Source organism: Cricetulus griseus, chromosome 6 (assembly GCF_003668045.3).
Source record: "Cricetulus griseus strain 17A/GY chromosome 6, alternate assembly CriGri-PICRH-1.0, whole genome shotgun sequence".
In the NCBI taxonomy this organism is placed as follows: domain Eukaryota; kingdom Metazoa; phylum Chordata; class Mammalia; order Rodentia; family Cricetidae; genus Cricetulus; species Cricetulus griseus.
In genome coordinates, this window is record NC_048599.1 from 58764393 (window position 1) to 58785743 (window position 21351).

Genomic DNA, 21351 nt, shown 5'->3' on the forward strand with positions numbered 1-21351 from the left:
GACACAATCTCACTATTAGTCTAGGCTATCTGTGAACTCAAAATTCTTCTGGTCAGGTGGTGGTGGCACGCGTCTTCAATAGCAGCACTCGGGAGGCAGAAGCAGGCAGATCCTGTGAGTTCGAGGCCAGTCTAGTCTACAAAGAGTTCCAGGACAGGCTCCAAAGCTACACAGAGAAACCCTGTCCTGAAAAACAAAACAAAACAAAACAAACTAAAAACCTTTTTTTCTCCTGTATTAGTTTAGGATAACAAACTTACATCACTATACTGGGCCATTATCATTATCTTCCTAGAGTTTAAGGAAAACTTTATTTTGAATTTGTAGTACTATGTAATGGCAGAAGAGTGAAAGCAAACTCAATGTTCACAAATGGGAGTACTACTCAGTCACTCATGCCACCTCCATTTCCGTAAAGCTGTGAAAAATGAGTCAAAAAGGAGAGATGTGCTAGAGAGATGCTCACGATTCAGAATTACTACTGCTCTCACAGAGGACCTGATTCAGTTCCAGCACCCACACGAGGCGCTCAAAACCCCTCTAATTCTAGCTCCAAAGGATCTGGTGCCCTCTCCTGGCATCCTCTGATGCATGAACACACATGCACATAGACAATTAAAAAGGGAAGAGAGACACTACTACTTCCTGAGTGACAGGTGAATTTTAAAGGGCCAGTGCAAACACTGTAAGCTTCTGGCTCAGTGCACTGTTCTACTTGTCTGCTCAGCATGAAGGTGGTCTGAACAGCATGAAACACCAATCAGTGTTGTTTTATTCTAATGAAGGTTTTTCTCTCAGTGATGGAGACTGTCTTGTGAATGCTGTGAATTCCCCTGGCTGGCAAGGAAATTTAATTCACGAAAAATGGTAGTCTTCTAGCAGCTATATAAAAGAAAGGAAGTAGAGCCTGGTATAGTGGTTGGTAATTGTCTATACTTGGGAAGCTGAGCCAGGAGAAAGTTGAGTTCAAAGCCAGTGTGGGTAATGTCTCAAAACAACAACAAAAAAATTAGGCTGGGAAACTGGCTCAAAGGGTGCTTGCCACCAAGTCTGCCAAGCTGAGTTTGATCCCTAGAACTCATATAGCAGAAGGAGAGAACCAACTCTCAAAAGATGTCTTCTGAATGCCATTTATATGGCATATATGTGCCCCCATATATACAAACACAAAATAAATAAAAATAAAAATGTTCTCATACATACATGCAGGAGGGTTCTTTCTCTAGTATTTAAAAAACTCAAACAACAAAAGATCCACCCTAAACCCCAAACCAGGAAAAACCTCCAGAATACAAAACAAGAAAGGAAGGAAATAAGGAAGGTATGTATGTATGTTTACAGAAAAGAAGACAGGAACTAAACAGAGAAACAGGGGTCTGATATATTTTTAAACTGGCTTTGAACTTGCCAGGTGACCAATGATAACCTCAGACTTCTGATTCTACTGTTTCAACTACTGCAGCCAAATGGTAGGATTAGAGGTGTGCCATCATGCCTGGTTAGTACTTGCTGGAGATCAAACACAGGGCTTTGTGCAATGCTAGCAAAGTTCCTGCCAACTGAGTGATACCCCATTCCCCAGGCATATATGTGAAATGTTTAAGTGAGGCTCACTATGGGAGGGGCAAGGCATCAAGTAGAAGGATGCGGAAGCTGAACTTCCCTTAATATACCTTGTGTGACATTACGAAATACATCTTCATTCCCTTTCCTGGCACACAACTCCTAAAATCCATGGCATCTTCAAAGTGATAGTGTCTTTTAATATGCTAATGAGTTGACTGGTGGCTGCAAGCCCATAGGTAGCTTCAGAACAGGGTCTGGTCCCTGGAAAGACCAAGGTAGTATTAGAGAGCTGAGACTCAGATTCTCTAGGGAGGGGAGAGGGGCTGAAGGTTAAGCAGATTACCAATGGCCAATGATTTGCTCAACTTTCCTATGTAATGAAGCCTCAAAAACTTTAAAAAACAAAAACCTTGCATATGATAGGATGTGGAAAGCTGGGTAGCTGAACCAATGGAAGTTCCTGCAGGGTGGCCTGTCCAGAGAGATAGGGGAGTTTCCTTGCAAATGTCCCACTCTATGAATCACTTCAGCTGTATCCTTTGTAATAGCCTTTATAATAAACTTATGACCTAACTAGGCCTAATGGTATGCAATCCTAGCACTCAGGAGGTGGAAACATAAGAACTACAAATTTAAGGTCAACTATGACTGCATAGAATTACAGACCTTGTCTCAAACAAATCAACAAACCTAAGCATGCCTGAATTCAGAGCAAAACCGCAGCAAATTAAATTTCAAAGGAAAGCAGGACAAGGCCCATAGCTCAGAAGCACATATAAAAGAACCTATGTAGATCTGGCTGTCCTGGAACTCACTCTATACATCAGGCTGGCCTCAAATTCAGAGATCTGCCTGTCTCTGTCTCCCCAGTGCACTACCATGCCCAGCTCATTATGCTGATTTTTTTCTGTTTCTTTGATTTTTTTTTAAAAACTAGTTTATTTAAATTTATTTTATGTGCATTGGTGTGAAGGTGTTAGATCTCCTTGAACTGGAGTTATAGACAGTTATGAGCTGCCATGTGGGTGCTGGGAATTGAACCGGGTCCTCTGGAAGAACAGCCAGTGCTCTTAACCGCTGAGCCATCTCTCCAGCCCCTGTTTCTTTGATTTTATCAAAATTATTTTATATGTATGGCTGTTTTGTCTTCATGTATATCTATGTACCATGTGCATGTCTGGCCAGAAGAGGGCACCAGAAGTGCCATTACAATGGTTGGTTGTATGCAGTCATACGGGTGTTGTGAACTGAACCCAGGGCTTCTGAAACCCAGGGCCTCTTAACTGCTGAGCCATCTCCCCAGCCCTAGGTTTTTGATGTTATCCTTAAAAAGCAAATAAATGAACCAAAATCCTAGCTCTGTACAGTGAAAAGGCACAAAAATGGAATGAATAATCAGTAGAATGAATATTCTTCTGCCCATACTGTAGTCTGGCATGCCTGAAACCCTAGGCTCCATTCCCAGCATCCTACTACTCCTAAAAGACTAAAGGTATAGGCTGTGGTCAATGACAAAACACTTGCCTAAGATGTACATGGTTCAGGGAGAAGAGGAGGGGGTAGGCGAACATGAGGGATCAGGAAGATTGAGTTGGGACAGGAATAGAGGAGAGCAAGAAAAGAGACACATCAATAGAGGGAGCCACTATAGGTTAAAAGAGAAAATTGGCACTAGGAAATTGTACAGAGATCCACAAGGATGACCCCAACAAGGAACCTAAGCAATAGTGGAGGGGCTACCTTAAATGCCCATCCCCTATAATGAGAGTGATGACTTCCTTAAATGCCATCCTAGAGTCTTCATCTAGTAGCTGATGGAAGCAAAAGCAGAGACTCACAACCAAGCTCTAAGCCAAATTCCTGGAATCCAGTTTCAGAGAGGGAGGAGTGTTAAGCAAAGGGGTCAAGAACATGCTGGGAAAACCCGCAGAAACAGCTGACCTGAGTAAATGGGAACTCATGGACTCCAGTCTGACAGCTGGAGAACCAACATAGGACCAAAACAGGCCCCCTGAATGTGAGTGTCAGCTAATTGTTTCTAACTTAAAATAAATACATATATTATTTTTAAGTAGAAACAATTTCATTTACATATCAATTCCAGATTTTATTTATATATACATATATACATACATATACATACACGTACATACATATACATAGATACACACATACACACACACACATTACAATGTTCCTAGTCCAACCTTCACTTGGGCAAGAAAAGAGAAAGAAAGGGGTATTATGCATGACTATCCTTTGAGCCAAGCAAAAGCCATCTCGAGGAGTTCAGCTTCACTCCCTTGTGAAGGGATTATCCTAGCTGGGCTTGACTATTTACATCCCCCAGGGAGCAGTGGAGAGAGACCCTCACAAGAATACACAGCAGATCCCAGCTGCCTGCTGTAACTCTGCGTTAATTGCATGAGACCTCAGGGAAGGGCAGAGTGTGGGGTGGTGGTTACAAGAGTGGGGCTGCTCAACCTATTCAAGGAAGCCCTCACCTCTGCTTGGTAAAGCCCTCTAAGTATTACCTCACCCACTGTCTTGACTACATCTGAAATTAAAACAGAAATGGCTAGGCACACCTGTGAGAGATTTTTTGTTTGTTTGTTTTTGCTTAATTGGATCATATGAAGTGAGAAGATCCATTTTTAATTGGATCTTTGAGGTGGGAAGACCCACCTCCAATCTGGGCCATACCTTCTGCTGGAGCCTATATAAAGGTCACAGAAGAGGGAAGCTCTCTCTTTTTGCTTGCTTCCTCCCACCCTTGCAATCAAGTCCACACCTACGCTGGCATTAGAGCCTACTTCCTTAGGATTCCAGTGTATGCTCAACACCAGTTGAGACATTTAGCCTGGTGGACTGAACCTTCAGTAGTATATAGGCAGCCTTCATTGGATTAGCTGGACCACAGCCTGCAAGTCATTCAAATAAATCCCGTATGTGTGTGTTATGTATGCATGTATACATACTCATACACATACACATACACACACACACACACACACACACACACACAATCATTCTGTAAGGTGTTACTCTTAGAGAACCCCAACTAACAACACCATGTTTGTAAGGATGCCCAATTAAAGGCCAGCCTGGTGTACAGAGCTAGTTCTAGGACAGGATCCAAACCTACAGAGAATAAGACTGCAGAATGCCCAGTCCTAAATGGGGCATCTATATCATACCCTCTCCATACATGGCTCAGGGGATCTTTGCTGATGAGGAAGCCAAACACTAAGGATACACTGGATCATGAGGGATTCAATGCTTAAAAAAAAAAGAAAAGGAAAAAAAAGATTTATAGCTAGACAGTGGTGGTACAGACCTTTCATCCTAGCACTCCAGAGGCAGAGGTAGGTAGATCTCTGAGTTTGGGGACAGCCTGATGTACAAGGAGAGTTCCAGGACAGACAGGGTTACAAAAAGAAACTCTGTCTCAAAAAACCAAAACAAAGCCAGGCATTGGTGGCGCACGCCTTTAATCCCAGCACTTAGGAGGCAGAGGCAGGTGGATCGCTGTGAGTTCGAGGCCAGCCTGGTCTCCACAGCAAGTTCTAGGACATCCAGGATTGTCTACACAGAGAAACCCTGTCTCAAAAAACCAAAACAACCCCCCACTCAAAAAGGTTTATTTATGTATATGTGTCTATATACATGTATGTGGGTCTATATACATGCTCCTGCTTGTGTACAGAGGCCAAGATGGTATTAGATTCCTCAGCTCTGGAATTTTAGGCATTTGTAAAATGCCCAGCTTGTGCTGGGATACAAACAACAGTTCTTCATGATTGTACAGGATGCACTCTTAACCTCTGAGGCATCTCTCCAGCCCTGCTACTCCACGTGCATGTGTGTGTGTGTGTGCATGCATATGTTTATGGTATAGCCTTTATGTGTAGAGGCTGGAGAGATGGCTCAGCAGTTAAGAATACTTGCTGCTCTCACAGAGGGCCCGGGTTCAGTTCCCAGTACCCACAGAGTGGCTTGCAACTGTCTGTAACTCCAGTTTCAGGGGAGCTGATGTCCTGTTATGGCTTCCCAGTGTGGTACTGCACTGATACACAGGCAAAACAGACATATAATCTTGAAATCATTTTATTTTTGTTTTTTGTTTTTTGAGACAGAGTTTCCCTGTGGCTAGTCTCGAACTCACAGTGATCCACCTGCCTCTGCCTCCCGAGTGCTGGGATTAAAGGCATACACCACCACCGCCCGGCTTGAAATAATTAAAATAATTAAAAAGAAAATAATAATTAAAAAGAAAAAGTTTAACAGGGCATGGTGGCAAATACCTTCAATTCTAGTACATGAAAGGCACAGGCAGGCAGATCTTTGCTAAGGCCAGCATAGTCTACACAGCAAGTACCAGGCCAGCCAGGACTACAAAGTAAAAACCTTATCTCAAAAACAAAAAAACGGGAGGGGGGGGCTGGAGAGATGGCTCAGCTGTTAGGAGCACTGGCTGCTCTTCCAGAGGTCCTGAGTTCCATTCCCAGCAACCACATGGTGGCTCACAACTATCTATAAAGGGATCTAATGCCCTCTTCTGGTGTGCATGAAGACAGAGCATCTATGTACATAAAATACAGAAATAAATAAATCTTTAAAAAAAAAACAGAAAAAGAAGTTAAGTTCAAAATGAGATTTATGAGACTGAGCCTAATGGTACAAGCCTGTAATCCCAGCACTCAGAAGATAGAAGGAGGATCAGGAGTCAAGGTTATCCTTAGCTACTCGGTGAGTCCAAGGCCAGCATGGACTATGAGATACTGCTTTCAGATAAACAAAACAAAACAAACCCCCACATGAGTCCTGAAGCTGGGAGGGCCTGACTAACATGCATGAAGCCCTGGCTTCTATCTCCAGCACCCACAGAAAGAAATAACACTGGGGCTCTTGTCTATAGGGATGTTGAATTATTATTGGTTTTTTTTTTTTTTTTGGTTTTTCGAGACAGGGTTACTCTGTGGCTTTGGAGGCTGTCCTGGAACCAGCTCTTGTAGACCAGGCTGGTCTCGAACTCACAGAGATCCGCTTGCCTCTGCCTCCCGAGTGCTGGGATTAAAGGCATGCGCCACCAACGCCGGGCTGAATTACTATTGTTAAAACATGGTGATGTTGGCATTCACTTCAAGATTATTGAATGGGATATATTAGACTATGAATAAGTAGAGTCTGAATAATGGAAAAGATGATGATTATATTATTGCCATCATGTCTGGAAGCTTCCATAAAATATAGAGAGCTAAAAAGGGAAAACAAGTCAACATTCATTTCCCCACTTACCTGTTCTGTTTTTCCGTTTTTCTCTCTCTGCTTTTAGCTCTTCCATGGCTTGAGACTTCTTATCTAGTTTCTCATCCCGCTTGGAACGCCGCTCTTTATTGTGTGAAGTTACCTGAAGAAAGAAGTATGCAGGGGTGCCCTTTTTACTGTATTGCTAACCAACACTTTCAACCCTGTGAATTACTGACTGTACAAACTTAAAAACCTATCTGAGCATTGAGGCCCATGACTCAGGAGGCAGAGGCAGAATCTCTTGAGTTCAACACCAGTCTGGTCTACAGAGTGAGTTCCAGGACAGCCAGAGCTACACAGTAAGACTCAGTCTTAAAAACACAAAACAAAACAAAAAACTGTCTAAGAAAGGGAATCCTGTGGACAAAGAGGGTGTAGAAGTAAAACTAACCCCTCTTTTTACTTGACTAATAGATAGAAAACTTAAAAATTATCAGGCTGGGCCAGCATGATCTACGGAGAGAGCTCCAGGACAGGCTCCAAAACTACACAGGGAAGCCCTGTCTTGAAAAACCTAAAAACAAACAAATAATTATCATCAGGCTGGGTGGAGTGGTGTACCCCTGTAAATCCAAGCACTCAGGAGTTCAGCCTGGTCTATGTATCAACTTCCAGGACAGTCAAGGCTACACAGTGAGACCCTATCACACACAAAATAAAATAAAATAAAAAATTAATGAATTATCAATCAGAGTGAACTCTTCTTGGAAGACACTCTATATTAGATCTATTATCTCTTGATATGTTACTTTAAATGCAGAGGTGACACATGTCTCAGTAAACAGAATCAAGCTGGTTATCTGGGAAAGGAACTTTACCAACTTACCCTTCAGGGATGTTCACACTCTAGTGGGCAAATCCTAAGGAGTTCATCAGTGTAGCCAATGGTGAGATAAGTGTTCAGGGACTAATGAGACCCAGGGTGAGGATGCAGGAAATAACCTGCACTGACTAACCTAGGCTAACAGTGCCCTCTCTCTTAACGCTCACTACAACCTCAGGTACACTTGCAGGTGACCTCTTACCTGAGATTCTTGAATCTGAGTCAGCTTTTTCTTTTCTTGTTCTTCTTCCTGCTTTTTCTTTTTTTCTTTCTTTTCTTTCTTTTTGGCTGTTTTTAGTTTTTTCTTAATTTCAAACCTGGTTAAAAGATATTTAGTTTTTAAAAAGCAATAAAATGTATGTAAAGGCCAGTTTCTATTTGGCTAGGAGACAGGAAGTAAGGAAAGGAGTAAAACAGTTTGGAACATGAGTCTTACACACTCACACAAAAATATTTTCTTGGCTTCCTGAAAGAAACTCCAATGTACCGTAAGTACATTAAAATTGTTGACCATGTGGCTAGAGAGATGGCCCAATGACTTAGAGCACTGTCTGCTCAACCAGTGGACCCAGGCTCCATTACCAGTACCCACCCACATGGCAGCTCAGAGTTATCTGTAGCTCCAGGGAGTCTTGATGCCCTCTTCTGGCATGGACACCAAGTATGACTGAGGTACTGACAGAGAGGCAAACAGCCATACATATAAACTAAACTTTAACAAGCTATTCAAAAGCATAAAGTTGGAAAAGACTTGAGAGAAAATAATCAGATCAGAGTTCAAGGTCATTCTCAGCTATGTAAGTTTGAGGCCAGCTTGGGATACATTAAACTCTCTCAATAAAGAAAATAATTGTGCATCAAACAAAAATGCAGCAGAACACACACAAATTAACTGAAAATAGGCACCTAAATATCTGAATATCAACTTGTATAACAGCATTATTCATAGTAGAAGAAAAATCAAGAACAACTTTAATGGCAATTGAATAAATTCACAAACTATAGTATACCTTTATAATGGAATGCTAATCAGCTCTAACAAGGAATGAAGTGCCCATATATGCTACATGGATTAATTTAAAACACGCTAAGTGAAGCTGAACACAGGCGTACACCTGTGTCTCACACCAAGAGGTGGTGCTCAAGTGGACAGACTGTTTGAGCTCAGGGGAACCAGGACAACACAGCAAGATTTTGTCTCTAGTGGTTGGAAAGAGGGCTCCTCAATGCTTAGGAGAATAGGCTGAGCTTCCAGAGGACCTGGGTCAGATTCTCAGAGCACATACAGTGGCATATAGATATTTATAACTCTCGTTACAGGTGGTCTGATGCCCTCTTCTAGCCTTTGCAGGCCCCAGGCACACACATTGTGCGCAGACTTACATGTAAGCAAAACGTCTACATACAAAATAAAATTTAAAACATGATAATTAAAGAAGAAGAAGGAGAAGGAGAAGGAGAAGGAGAAGGAGAAGGAGAAGGAGAAGAAGAAGGAGAAGAAGAAAGCCCACACCTTTAATCCTAGCACTCAGGAGGCAGAGGTAGGCGGATCTCTATGAGTTCCAGGTCAACCTGGCCCACAAGTGAGTTCCAGGACACAGCCAACTGCTACACAGAGAAACCCTGTCTGGACGGACGGACGGACGGACACACACACACACACACACACACACACACACACACACACACACACCACACACACCACCCACCACCACCACCACCACCACCACCACCACCACCACCACCACACAACAACAACAAAAAAACAAGATTAGAGCTTAGGAAAACAACAAGATTAAAGCTCGAGAAAACAACAACAAAAGACTTTCCAAAACACTAACAAAAAAAATGAAGAGAATTTTCTCAGTGGCTACACTGTATTGCTCCAGAGATAAACACATAAGCTATAGAACACTGTGTTTCTGATTCTGAGTAGTTTTGTCATCACCTTCCAACATTCTTCTAGTTGCTAAAAAATGTCCCTGAATGTCAACTGCTTCTTAAAGAGGAAAAACTTAAACAAGGGGCTCAGTGATAGCATACTTCCCTAGCATGAGAAAAGCTGTCTGGGTTTGATCCCCAGCTCCTCTCCTCCCCTAAAAAGATAAAACTCACTGTGTGTGGTGACATATGCTTTTAATCCCAGCACTCAGGAGGCAGAGGCAGATGATTTCTGTGAGTTCAAGGCCAGCCTGGTCTATAAACCAGGTTCTAGGCTATCTAGAGATACACAGTGAGACCCTGTTTCAAAAATAAATCAATACGAATAAAACTCATATATGAAGTTTGTGACAAATTACTGTCAAAATTTTATGATATTGGATTTTTTTTTTTTTTTGGTCAAAATCTCATGATTTCTATCCACAGCTGAGAAAGCCAAACCTTAGAAGTCACCCTTCCTCACCCACAACTCCAGTGCAGTATTTCAAATCCTATTTTTTGTAATGTAGGTTACCTTGGAGGCATTCCCACTGAAAAGGAACGCCCACCACTTTCTGATCACTGAAAGCCCAACATTCTTGTCTAGGATAGCTCACCACACTTAACATGGTCTCCAGAAGGGACAAACAGGCTCCCTGAAGCAATGGACTAATTGCAAAGGGGCTTCAATTTTCTTTTCAAGACACTAGATAGACAGGAAAGGAAGCCAGTTCTGGGCACTCTGTTACCTAAGACAGCCAAGTTTACTTTTACCTTTTTGGGAGGTGAGAAAAAAACTTTGCCCCAGAGTCTGAAGCAGCTTCTGATTAAACACTTAGGCTAGTGACTGAGCCTGTGTCTTGGGGAAGCCATGCAAGCAATTTATACTGAGCCAATCATGAGCCCAAGACTTCAACTTTTTGAACATTGACTGAAAGCCCAACATTCTGAAGCAATACTCCTGCCTTGGCTTCCTAGATGCTGGGTTACAGGTCCTTGCTACCACAGTTGGCCCATATTACTTTTGCTAATTAATAAATTGACATCTAAATTCAAGAGCTGGAGAGATGACTCAGTGATTAAAAGAGCTGCTGCACAACCATGAGATACAGAGTTCTGATCCCAGCATCCACACAACAAATCAGGCAGCCTACACATTCCTATAATTCCAGCTCTGAGGGGGATGGAGACAGGATGATCAGTGGAGCTTGCTGGCTTCCAGCTTAGCCAAGAAAACCAGAGTCCCAGGTTCCAGGATAAATCCTGACTTAAATGAATAGGCAGAATATAAGGAAGACACCTGACACCCTCTTCTGACTTTCATGTGCACACATAAACATGAATACTTACATACATGTTATATACACAACAAAGACATACATACATATACAATATAAACATCAAGACAAGATTGTGATTTTCTCAATAATTTTGGTCTGATCAAAATTAAATAATGTACTTACTCTATTTTTTATTAAAAAAATTAATTACAGTGGGTGGTGGTGGTGGCACATGCTTTTAATTCCGGCACTCAGTAAGCAGAGGCCAGTCTGGTCTATAAAGTGAGTTCCAGAGCAGTCAGGGCTACAAAGAGACACCCTGCCTCGAAAAACCATAACTAGCAAACTAAATAAATAAGTAAAAAAATTAATTACATTTTATTTATTGTGAGTGTTTTGTTTTTTTGAGACATGGTCTCACTTTGTAGCTTTGGCTGTTCTGGAACTCACTATGTAGACCAGGCTGGCCTCAACACACAGAGATCCACTTGCCTTTACCTCCTAAGTGCTGGGATTAACATCATGTGCCATTATATCCAACAAAAACTTGTTTCAAAATAAAAATCAAGGGCTGGAAAGATGGCTCAGTGGTTAAGAACACTGACTGTTCTTCCAAAGGTCCTGAGTTCAATTCCCAGCAACCACATGGTGGCTCACAACCACCTGGAATGAGATCCGGTGCCCTCTACAGGCATGCAGGCAGAAGACTGTATAGACTGTAGACGTAATAAATAAATAAAATCTTTAAAAAATAATAAAAAATAAAAAATAAAAAAGGGGGGGCACAGCTCAATAGTAGAAATCTTGCTTAGCATGCCTGAGGCCCTAGGTTCTACCACCAGAACCACAAACTAATAAAAAACCTACAGGATAACACCTACTAGTAAAGCTGACCTTAAGTAGACTTTAATCCTATTTCCAATTTTCCACTCCTATGAACAGATTCCCTTCAGTTTAGTAAGGACTGCATCTCAACCTATCAGTAGCTGAAACACTCACAGCTGAAAATGAAAATGTATCACTACCCCCAACCCAAACATCACAGTCTCCCTGACTCACGCATGCTCAGAATCTTTTACAGTTTTATTTATTTATTCTGTGGTGGGGAGAACGCATGCATGCCTTGACAAACTGTGGCGGTCAGAGGACTTTTGGAAGTCAGTTTTCTCCTTCCATCACATGGCATCTGGGGATCGAACTCAGGTCATCAGACTTGGCAGCAACTGCTTTGACCCACTGAGCCATCTTGTCAGCCCTCAAAATCTTAGTTATTGTAGTTTGGCAAAACTATCTTTCACAAAGCCTCCTGGGAGACGAAGTGTTTGGTATCTCATGTAACTTATCAAGATTGTAATGAGTGAGAAAAATAGAATTATATGGTTGTAGCCTCACAACACTGTGAAGCTGAAAATAACCTTCAATGGTGAGAAACAAAGTGAGCACTCGATGGAGACAGCCTTACCTTCTTTTCAACACTTCCCTCTTTTCTATGCGGTTGAAGAGCTCCTGCTCCCTCTCCTTCTCCGTCATCTGCTCCAATCGGGCCCTATCTTCCTCATCTCCCATAAGATCCTCCCCATAGCCATCATGGAACTCTTCATCTTCTGATGAGGAGTCTGAATCTGAACTAGAAGAGGAGCTGTTGCTGTCAGAATCTGACACTTCACCTGCAACAAAGGACTGACATCAGTTCACACTACATTGTGGTGACCCCAGTATGAAGCTTGAAGCCCCTTGGCTCTCTCTCCTAGAGGAAATGGCACATGGCCACTTCCATTCATTTGCGTCGACTCCTTGACCTGCCTTTGGTAAATGCAAACAGATTTGGGAAATTCAGGCTAGAAAAATAAACCACCACATCCTTTTCTTTTTGAGACAGGGTTTTGCTATGTAGCCCAAGACGTTTTCAAACTCTTCCTGCTTCTGTCTCCTGAGGTTTTTTTTTTTTTTTTTTGGTTTTTTGAGACAGGGTTTCTCTGTGTAGCTTTGGAGCCTATCCTGGCACTCGCACTGGAGATCAGGCTGGCCTCAAACTCACAGAGATCCGCCTGGCTCTGCCTCCCAAGTGATGGGATTAAAGGCATGCGCCACCAACGCCCAGCCTTGTCTCCTGAGTTTTAGGTTCACAGGCCTATGCCACCCACCATGCTCATCTTTCAACTCAACTTTGTTACTTTGAAAAAATTTACAGACCTATAAAAACAACCTGTAAAATTAGCTCTGCATGGTGATGCACAACTCTAACCCAACACCCAGGAGGCAGAGGACAGCCTGGTCTATAGAACTAGTTCCAGGACAGCAAGGGCTACACAGGGAAATTCTGTCTTAAAAAAATTAAACAAACAAAATGACTTTCATACTTTCTTAATATTCATTTGTTAACACTGCCTATAAAACTTTACACCTCTCTCCAGTATCTTTTAATGAGGATTAGGCTTTTTCTTTTTTCTTTTCTTTTTTGTTTTATTTTTTTTTTTTGAGACAGAGTTTCTCTGTGTAGATCTGGAGCCTGTCATGGCACTCACTCTGTGGACTCAGTTCTCCGGTTTAGTGGCAAGCATCTTGAACATCTGAGCCATCTAGCAAGCCCAGTTAATTTTGTTTTGAGCTGGAGGCTAACTATGTTGTCCAAATTGGCCCCCAAATCTTGAGTTCATGTGAGTGTACCACCTCAGCTTCCAGAGCAGCTGAGACTACAGGGTTGCACCACCAAGCTTGGATCAGTCTCTGTCTTAGAATTAAAGCCTGCCATATTGTTTAAGAGAATTATGGGATGTGAAGCTTATTCTGTGTGATGGTGAAGACTGTCAACCTGACTAGATCTAGAATCACACAGGCGATCAGCCTCAGGCCTACCTGGGAGGGGATATCTTGACTACGTTAATCAAGGTGGGAAAACCCAACTCTAAATGTGAGCGGCACCACTTCTTGTATTTAAGTACTGGATGCACAAAACAAAGAGAGCTATGGGCCAGCATTCTTCTCTGCTTCCTGATGGCAGGTGTAATACAGCCAGCTGCCTCAGGCTCCTGCCACCATGCCTTTCCTGCCACGTTGGGCTATTTCTCCCTTACTTTATTACAGCAACAGGAAAAGTTAACCCCCATCTCACTGTGCAGCCCTGGCTGGTCTGGAAATCTCTACGTAGATCAGGCTGTCCTGCCTCTGCCCCATAAGTGTTAAGATTGAGAGTGTATACTACCACACCTTGCCTACCTCTAGATTCTGCAGAGTCTGCATCAGCAAAAAGCCACACTAAAAGGGGAATGCCCTGTCTTGAACATCTCAGTTTTTATATTCATGAGTGAATAAATCTGCAATCTTTTTTAAATTTATTATTATTTTTTTAAAAATAATTTTATTTTAGCCGGGCAATGGTGGCACATGCCTCTAATCCCAGGACTCAAGCGTCAGAGGCAGGTGGATCTCTGTGAGTTCAAGGCCAACCTGGCCTACAGAGTGAGTTCCAGGACAGGCTCCAAAGCCACACAAAGAAACCCTGTCTTTAAAAAACAAAAACAAAAACAAAAACAAAAAACTCATTTTTACTTTTACTTTATGTGCACTGGTGTTTTGCCTGCATGCATATCTGTGTGACATTTCATATCTTGGAGTTGCAGACAGTTGTGAGCTGCCATGTGGTTACTGGGAATTGAACCAGGGCCCTCTGGAAAAGAATTTAGTGCTCTCAATCACTGAACCATTCCTCCAGGCCTACCTTTTATTACTTTTTAATATTTTTGTGTATATTTGTGTATGTGTCTGAGTGCAGTGCCTTCAGAGGCCAGAGTATCAAATTCTCTTGGTGCTTGTGGTTTACTGTGAACCTACCTTAGGTCTTCTGTAAGAGTGTACATGCTCTTAACCACAGAACCATCTCTCCACCTCAGCTTGTATTCTTTATAAATTAATAATTCTTCATTTGAGTGGTACTGCCAGACAATTGAAATGTGCAACTGAGAAATTAAATTTTAAATATGACTTTATTTCATTTACATTTAAATACTTTAGTTGGTTTGTTCTGTCAAGAAAGAATTTAGGCTATGAATTTGGCAAGCATATTCCAAAAGTGGTTTATGTTCTTTGCTGCCTCCACCTCATGGTGCTGGGGTCTGAACTCAGGACTTTGAGCAGGATAGACAAGTGGGCTTCCACTAAGTTACAGTCCAACCCCCTTGGCCCTCCTCCTCACTGTGCCAGCCCTGACTAGGGACCCTACTAGGCCTAGGTGCTGCTGTATTTTTTTTTTTTTCTCTTCCTTTTAGTGTCATAGCAGGAGTACCTGACATCTGTCTGTGGCTGCTGGCACTGGTAATTTGGATTATTAGGTGTTAGATATTATTCCCAGATTCCCCTGTATAAAGGCTCATGTGTATAGGCGATGCTTTTAGACCACATAAACATCTTGTTCCTCACAAACTCAAGCTCATCCAGTGGACTTTCATAATTCTGTATTCTTTTTTACTTTTCTCAGACTCAGAAGTTTGAGACAGAAGAATCACCAGTTCAAGGCTAACCAGGACTATATAGAGAACACAAGGCCAGTTTGACCTGAATAGTAAAAGACAAAAACCAAAAAACAAAACCAAAAAGACAGCATATGTTACTAATGGATATTAAATCATCAGTTATACCAGAATTTGTTTGATTCAGCTTACATTCATGGACATGGGCTTAAAACCAGATTAGGCTTTCTTTTCTTTTTTTTTCTCTTTTTTCTTTTGGCCAAGAAAATATAGTTTACCATTCTAGTCCTGGAACAAGTTCAGCTGTCAAACTAGTATTGACAAAAATAGCAAAATTTCTGAACTGTCTTCATAGAAGAATATTTTCTATGGAATTTGGTATCTGTTTCAAAGATTTTCCCTTCTCAATCAGACCATGAATTACCCAGAAAAAGGAAAAGAAGGTCTTTAAGATTGAGAGGAGACTAATACAGGGGATCTATGGTAAGACCCCAGCAGCCTCACCAGCGCTTTGGTAGTACAGACCCATGGTCACTGAAAACAACTAAAGTCTCCAGCTCTAATAGCAGAGGCCCAGCTGTCACCCAGGCTCCTCCTCCCGTCCTCACAGCCTCCTCCTGGGCTGGGTGCTGAGCTCACCTTCCTCAGGAGCTGAGCTCTCAGCTGAACTGTCTTTGTCTGAACTGCCTGAGGAGGCAGTTTTGTTGGCTTGTTTCTTCATGGTTCCTTTCTTCTCTATTTTTCTGGCTTTTCCTTTCTTCTTATTTTTATTGCTCCCAAATGTCCACTATAAGGGGGGGAAAAAAGGAAAATTGAAATAGAACTAGGCACTTTAATGAGGTGATACATGCTTATAATACCAGTATTCTTGAAGGGGAGGCAGAAGGATTCTGTGTCTGAAGCTAGCATGGGGCTGCATGGTGAGACTTTTTAAAAACAAACACAAAGCTTTTCCTAATTTCTGTGGTACAGATGGCAGTAATTGCTGAGGGCTGGCATGCTGGCTGAGCACACAGGATGGCTAAGCACTCAGGTGTGTCTCGGGAAGGCAGAGAACTTTCTGCAGGAAAAGCAGCCAAAAGCACAGGGAGAAAGGACAGGCCACTTTTTGGCAACTCCAAGGAAGCAGTGAGTTAAGTTAGATTGTTAAGTCTGAGCAGGAATCTTGTTTACAAATCTGGCCTCTGAGGCTGGAGAGACAGCTCAAGGGTTAAGAGCCCATACTGTTCTTACAGATGACCCCATTCAGTCACAAAGATGGGAACTGAGTCACACTGCTAGTAATTGCAGAACTAGATTTGGGGCGGTCAGAGAACTCACAAAATACACTTTTATTTATTTATTTTTCTCTGTGTAGTGTACATGTACATGTGGACGTGTATGCAAGCGATGCTCGTGCATGTACATACTAGAGGTCAATGCCAAGTGTCTTCCCCTACCGCTCTCAGCTTTAGTGTTTGAGACAGGGTCTCTCACTGAGCCTGGAGCTCACTGATAGGCCAGATTGGCTGGAAGTGAGCTCCAAGGATCTGCTTATCTTCACTGATCCCAGCAGTAGGGTTATGCACCACTATGACACCCAGCTTCTATGTGGCTGCTAGGGACCTGAACTCCTATCTTCATGTTGCATGGCAGGCACTTTACTGACTGCAAAGTTATAAAGACTGGGGGTTGGAGAGATGACTCAGAAGTCAAGAGCACTGGCTACTCTTTCAGGGGACCCAGGTTCAGTTCCCAGCTCCCACATGGTAGCTCACAACCATCTTTTAACTCCAATTCCAGGGAATCCAATAGCCTTTTTTGGCCTCCGTGGCACCAGGCACCCAAAGTTTACACAGATATATAGGAAACCAAAACACCCATACATGTTAACAAGGAGGAGGAGGAGGGGTAATCTGGATTACACTGTAACAATGTTTCATGAGATCCTGGACTTCTAAACATAAGGAACCTGCAATTTGAGTAATTAAAACAACAGGCAGCACATGTTTGTACTTCAGGCCAAAAATCTTTTGATATTTTAACCTGTTAATCTAGAATGACTTTAGGTGAAAAGTACTTGAGTTTTAGTCTACTTTTTAATTTTCTATAAGGATTGTGCACTAAATTATGACGATCCCTTCATCACCACACACTATTCAATTCTGAAGACTAAAATTTCTGCAGCTACTACTTAACAAAAACACGGCATCTTTGCTCTTACTCTGTACCTGGCTCACAAAGTACATTTATGCTGGGTAATGTTTGCTGTTGTTTTGGTGATTCTGGAGAGGCAGCCCACAGGAACTATGCCTTTACAAAACCCACACTCTTTCTTCACCCTGATAAAATATTGTTGAACTCAAGCTGGTAATCCTCCTGGGTGTTGGGATTATAGGTGTAATGTAATTTACTGTCATTTATTCTTCATTTAAAGGGGAATGAAGATAAAACAACTGTATATTCTGAAATAAAATGTGAGTGAATGTGACTTGTATAGGTGAATTAAGTTTCTAAACTGTTACATTTCAATACCTCGATCACCATCTAGGAAGAAATTTTAATTTCTCTTAAATCTGAAGTTTCAGGCATTTCTAGTTTTAAATGCCAAAGGAAATTAAGTCAGTTTAAAATAATTCAAAATAGTCCATATGTTCAATTTCTTTTTTAGTTAACTGAGCTAAAAAATTCATCATTTCAACACAGACAATACTAAGAGTCAATAATGTACATTGTTTCAATGGTTGTTACAAGAAATAACACAAACATACACATAGTACTTGTTATTTATGTCTCAGTTAGGAAAATGGCCTCAGTCCACCTTTCCCAAACCGTGGCTGGCACTCTGGACTCCTCCTCAGTGGAAATAGGAGGCGGTTCCTAGTAAAAGACTGAGCTACCAGGGTCATGAGAGTCAGAGTAGCTATTTCTATTTTTGCCCACAGATGTGGGTTTCTAATGAGCAACAGAGCCCAACTCTGGACTCCCAGGGGAGGTGGGTGTTGACAAGACTACCTAAATGTGAAGTCACACAGTGAGCCCGACCAGGAAAGAACTATGAAGTCACCTGGTTTCCTCATCCTTCCTCTCTGCCTGAGCCCAAGCCCAGCAGCTGCCTGTCTGTTGCATATGGCACTCACTGCTTTATGTGGAGGACAAAAAGCAAGGGTAAAAACAGAAAAAATCTAAATGCTGATTTACAAAGATTTTTGCTAACCCTGAATGTGAAAAGAACATTAGTTGTTTTCCTCCCGACGATTTTCAAAAGATGACAATGCTGCCCACCTCATGAGGCTGACTCAACGACCTCATGACTCCAAAGGAAAATAACCCATAATAACCAATAATGCAATGTGACCCTTTACAGGAATTAGAATATTACACCTAAAATTAAATTTCTAGGGCCAGTGAAATGGTTCAGTAAGGGCACTTGCTGCCATGCTTGACAACCTGAGCCAATCTCAGGAACCCACATGGTTGTCCTTTGACCTGCATGCGCTATGAATTCATGCATGCCCACAGGAACACATACACAAAATCGAAATGCTTTTAAAAAGCAATTTTCTGGCTGAAGGTATACTCAATGGCAGAACACTCAGCTATCACACACAATGCCCTTTCTTAAGTTCCCAGCACCAGAGTGCGGAGAAGCACCTGTATTTCCACTAGCCAAAAATGAATACTTAAAATTTGAGCATTTTTGGGAATACTCAAAGGGTTCCAATAATCAAAATTGTTTGCCCCTATAGACTAGATCACAGTTGCAATATTTTATACTAAAATCTAAAAATCAGATATTCCTAGATGGTTTTTGGCCTACGCACATACAATTGAATATTTGTGCAATACTCATTCTCCTAAACGCAAACTCAAAGAATAAATGAAGATAGTTAAGACTTATTGGCAAGAAGAAATGATACAGGAATATCTTCCTCCAGCCATTACATTAGAGACTGCTCACCTATCCCTTCATAACCCTTATTCTCCTGACTGAGGAGGAGGAAAATGAAGCCTTTCACTGTCAGTGTAGGGCAGTAAATGGAGTGAGGGAAACAGGACAGAAACGATGATGAACATCACCGCTGTCTTCTGGTGATGTTTTGGGGATTGAGTACTCTTCACAGTAGTGAAGGGGAAGCTCTGCCATACCTATAAGAGTCTAAATGATCTCATATGAGATTTTATATGAACGGGGTGTTTGTTAGGAGGGCTCTCTGTATTTGTTATTCTAGATACTAACAGCCAAAAGAGAGATTATCTGAGGAGGCATGATTTCTGAACTTCAGGGTTTACTTTTTTTCCTGAAGATTAAAAGGGTCTGAGGAACCGAAGAGTAAGCACCTTATGCCAGTACAAAGTCCTTGGTCTGCATCTGAACTCTGAGTACAGAGGCCAGAACCTCCCTAGTGAGAGCTACCCACAAACTACCAAGGAAAGGAGGAGGATCGAGTTGTCTGTCAGGACTCTCATACATATTGACATCCTGCTGCTCTCTTAAGCAAACTGCATGTAAGCCTCACATAACACCAGGGAAGCGACTATATAAATAGACAGCAAAGAAAGCCAAACTAAAGACTAGAGGGAAGACATTTCTTATTTAATAAAACAGGCTACAGTCTGACTCTCACTGAGGTTAACAGCTTAATGGGCAGCAGCTGAGTAACAAATCAGAGGATGTGTACTACACTATCCCATATCATCCTGAGGGTGTGTGGGTGTTACAAGCAGCCTGGGACCAGTTTCCTTCTAAACAAATGAAAGACGGGATGGAACATAGGGTTGAAGTGGTTGCTTCAGACTTGGGTATCCTCCAGATACTTAGTACTATGAATATTTTGGAGGCAGGAGAACAAAGACACTTCCAAATTTCAGAGAGGTAAAAATACCTACATGCCCAGGTCTTGGGACCCATAGCAGAAAGCACTCTGTTTTTGTTTGTTTGTTTGTTTGTTTGTTTGTTTTGTTTTTTTGCCCCCTTGAGCCAGGGTCTCATGGAGCCTAGGATGGCCTCAAATTCACTACATTGCCAAGACTATGCCTGAACTTCTGATCCTCCTGCCTCATCTCCTAGCACAGGGATTATAGGCCTGGGTCTCCATGCTGGTTCTGAATTGAATTTTTATGTGAAATAAAAACATTTCAAGTAAATAGTGCCCAAGAATAATAGCTAGGCTATTAACAAACAGTGCTGGAATTGGTTCAAAAGAATTGGAAAAGAGCTAAGCCTTTTAACCTGAGACTGTCTTTTTATCTGTAAAATACAATAACACATTGACTTCACTGCTTACTATGGGTAACATGACACTAAAAGGAGTAAGAAAGGTGGGTTCAATCTCATTATAAACCATGTTCCAGCTGTGTGTAGAGCTCAGTGGGGAGAGTGCTAACTTAGCACACAGGAAGTCTGGTTTGATGTCCAGCAGACCACACCTGGAGACATGAAGATCAGAGGGTCAACTCAGACTGGAAAGAAGCCTCATCCGCAGAGGACCTGGTGCAGCACGCCCATCAGGTGGTCCACTGCTCTCTATTGACTCCAACTCCAACGTCTCCAGCCTCTACCAGAACTACATTCTCATGCATAACACACACACTTTTTAAAAAGTTCAAATTCATTTTTAGCTACAGAGTGAGTTTGAAGTCAGTTTGGGATATACTAGACCTGTCTCAAACACACAAACAAAGGTGGGCAGTGGAGGTGCACACCTTTAATTCCAGCACTTGCAAGACAGAGGTAGAAGGAGCTCTGTGAGTTCAAGGACAGCCTGATCTACAAAGCAAATTCCAGGACTGTTACACAGAAAAACCCTATCTCGGAAAAACCAAAAGAAAAGAAAAGAAACAAAACAGCAGGGAGTGGTAGTGCCCAAATTTAATCCCAGAATTCAGGAGGTGGAGGCAGAGGCAGGCAGCCAGACCTCTGTGAATTTGAAGTCATCCTGGTCTACACAGTAAGTTCAACACAGTCAGAGAGACCCTGTCTCAAAAACAAAACAAAACAAAATCC

The 21351-nt window shown here is 42.0% G+C and overlaps 1 protein-coding gene across 1 annotated transcript in view; it reads right to left on the reverse strand.

Annotated features, from left to right (window-relative positions):
- The window catches only part of Rtf1 (RTF1 homolog, Paf1/RNA polymerase II complex component), a 56722-nt gene that overhangs the window by 14243 nt on the left and 21128 nt on the right, over positions 1 to 21351 (reverse strand). The window contains exons 3-6 of the mRNA XM_027422150.2: positions 16005 to 16152; positions 12362 to 12566; positions 7902 to 8016; positions 6865 to 6976 (exon numbers count right to left, since the gene is read on the reverse strand). Of these exons, the coding sequence (XP_027277951.1) occupies positions 6865 to 6976; positions 7902 to 8016; positions 12362 to 12566; positions 16005 to 16152 (580 nt within the window). The remainder of the gene's footprint in view (positions 1 to 6864; positions 6977 to 7901; positions 8017 to 12361; positions 12567 to 16004; positions 16153 to 21351) is intronic.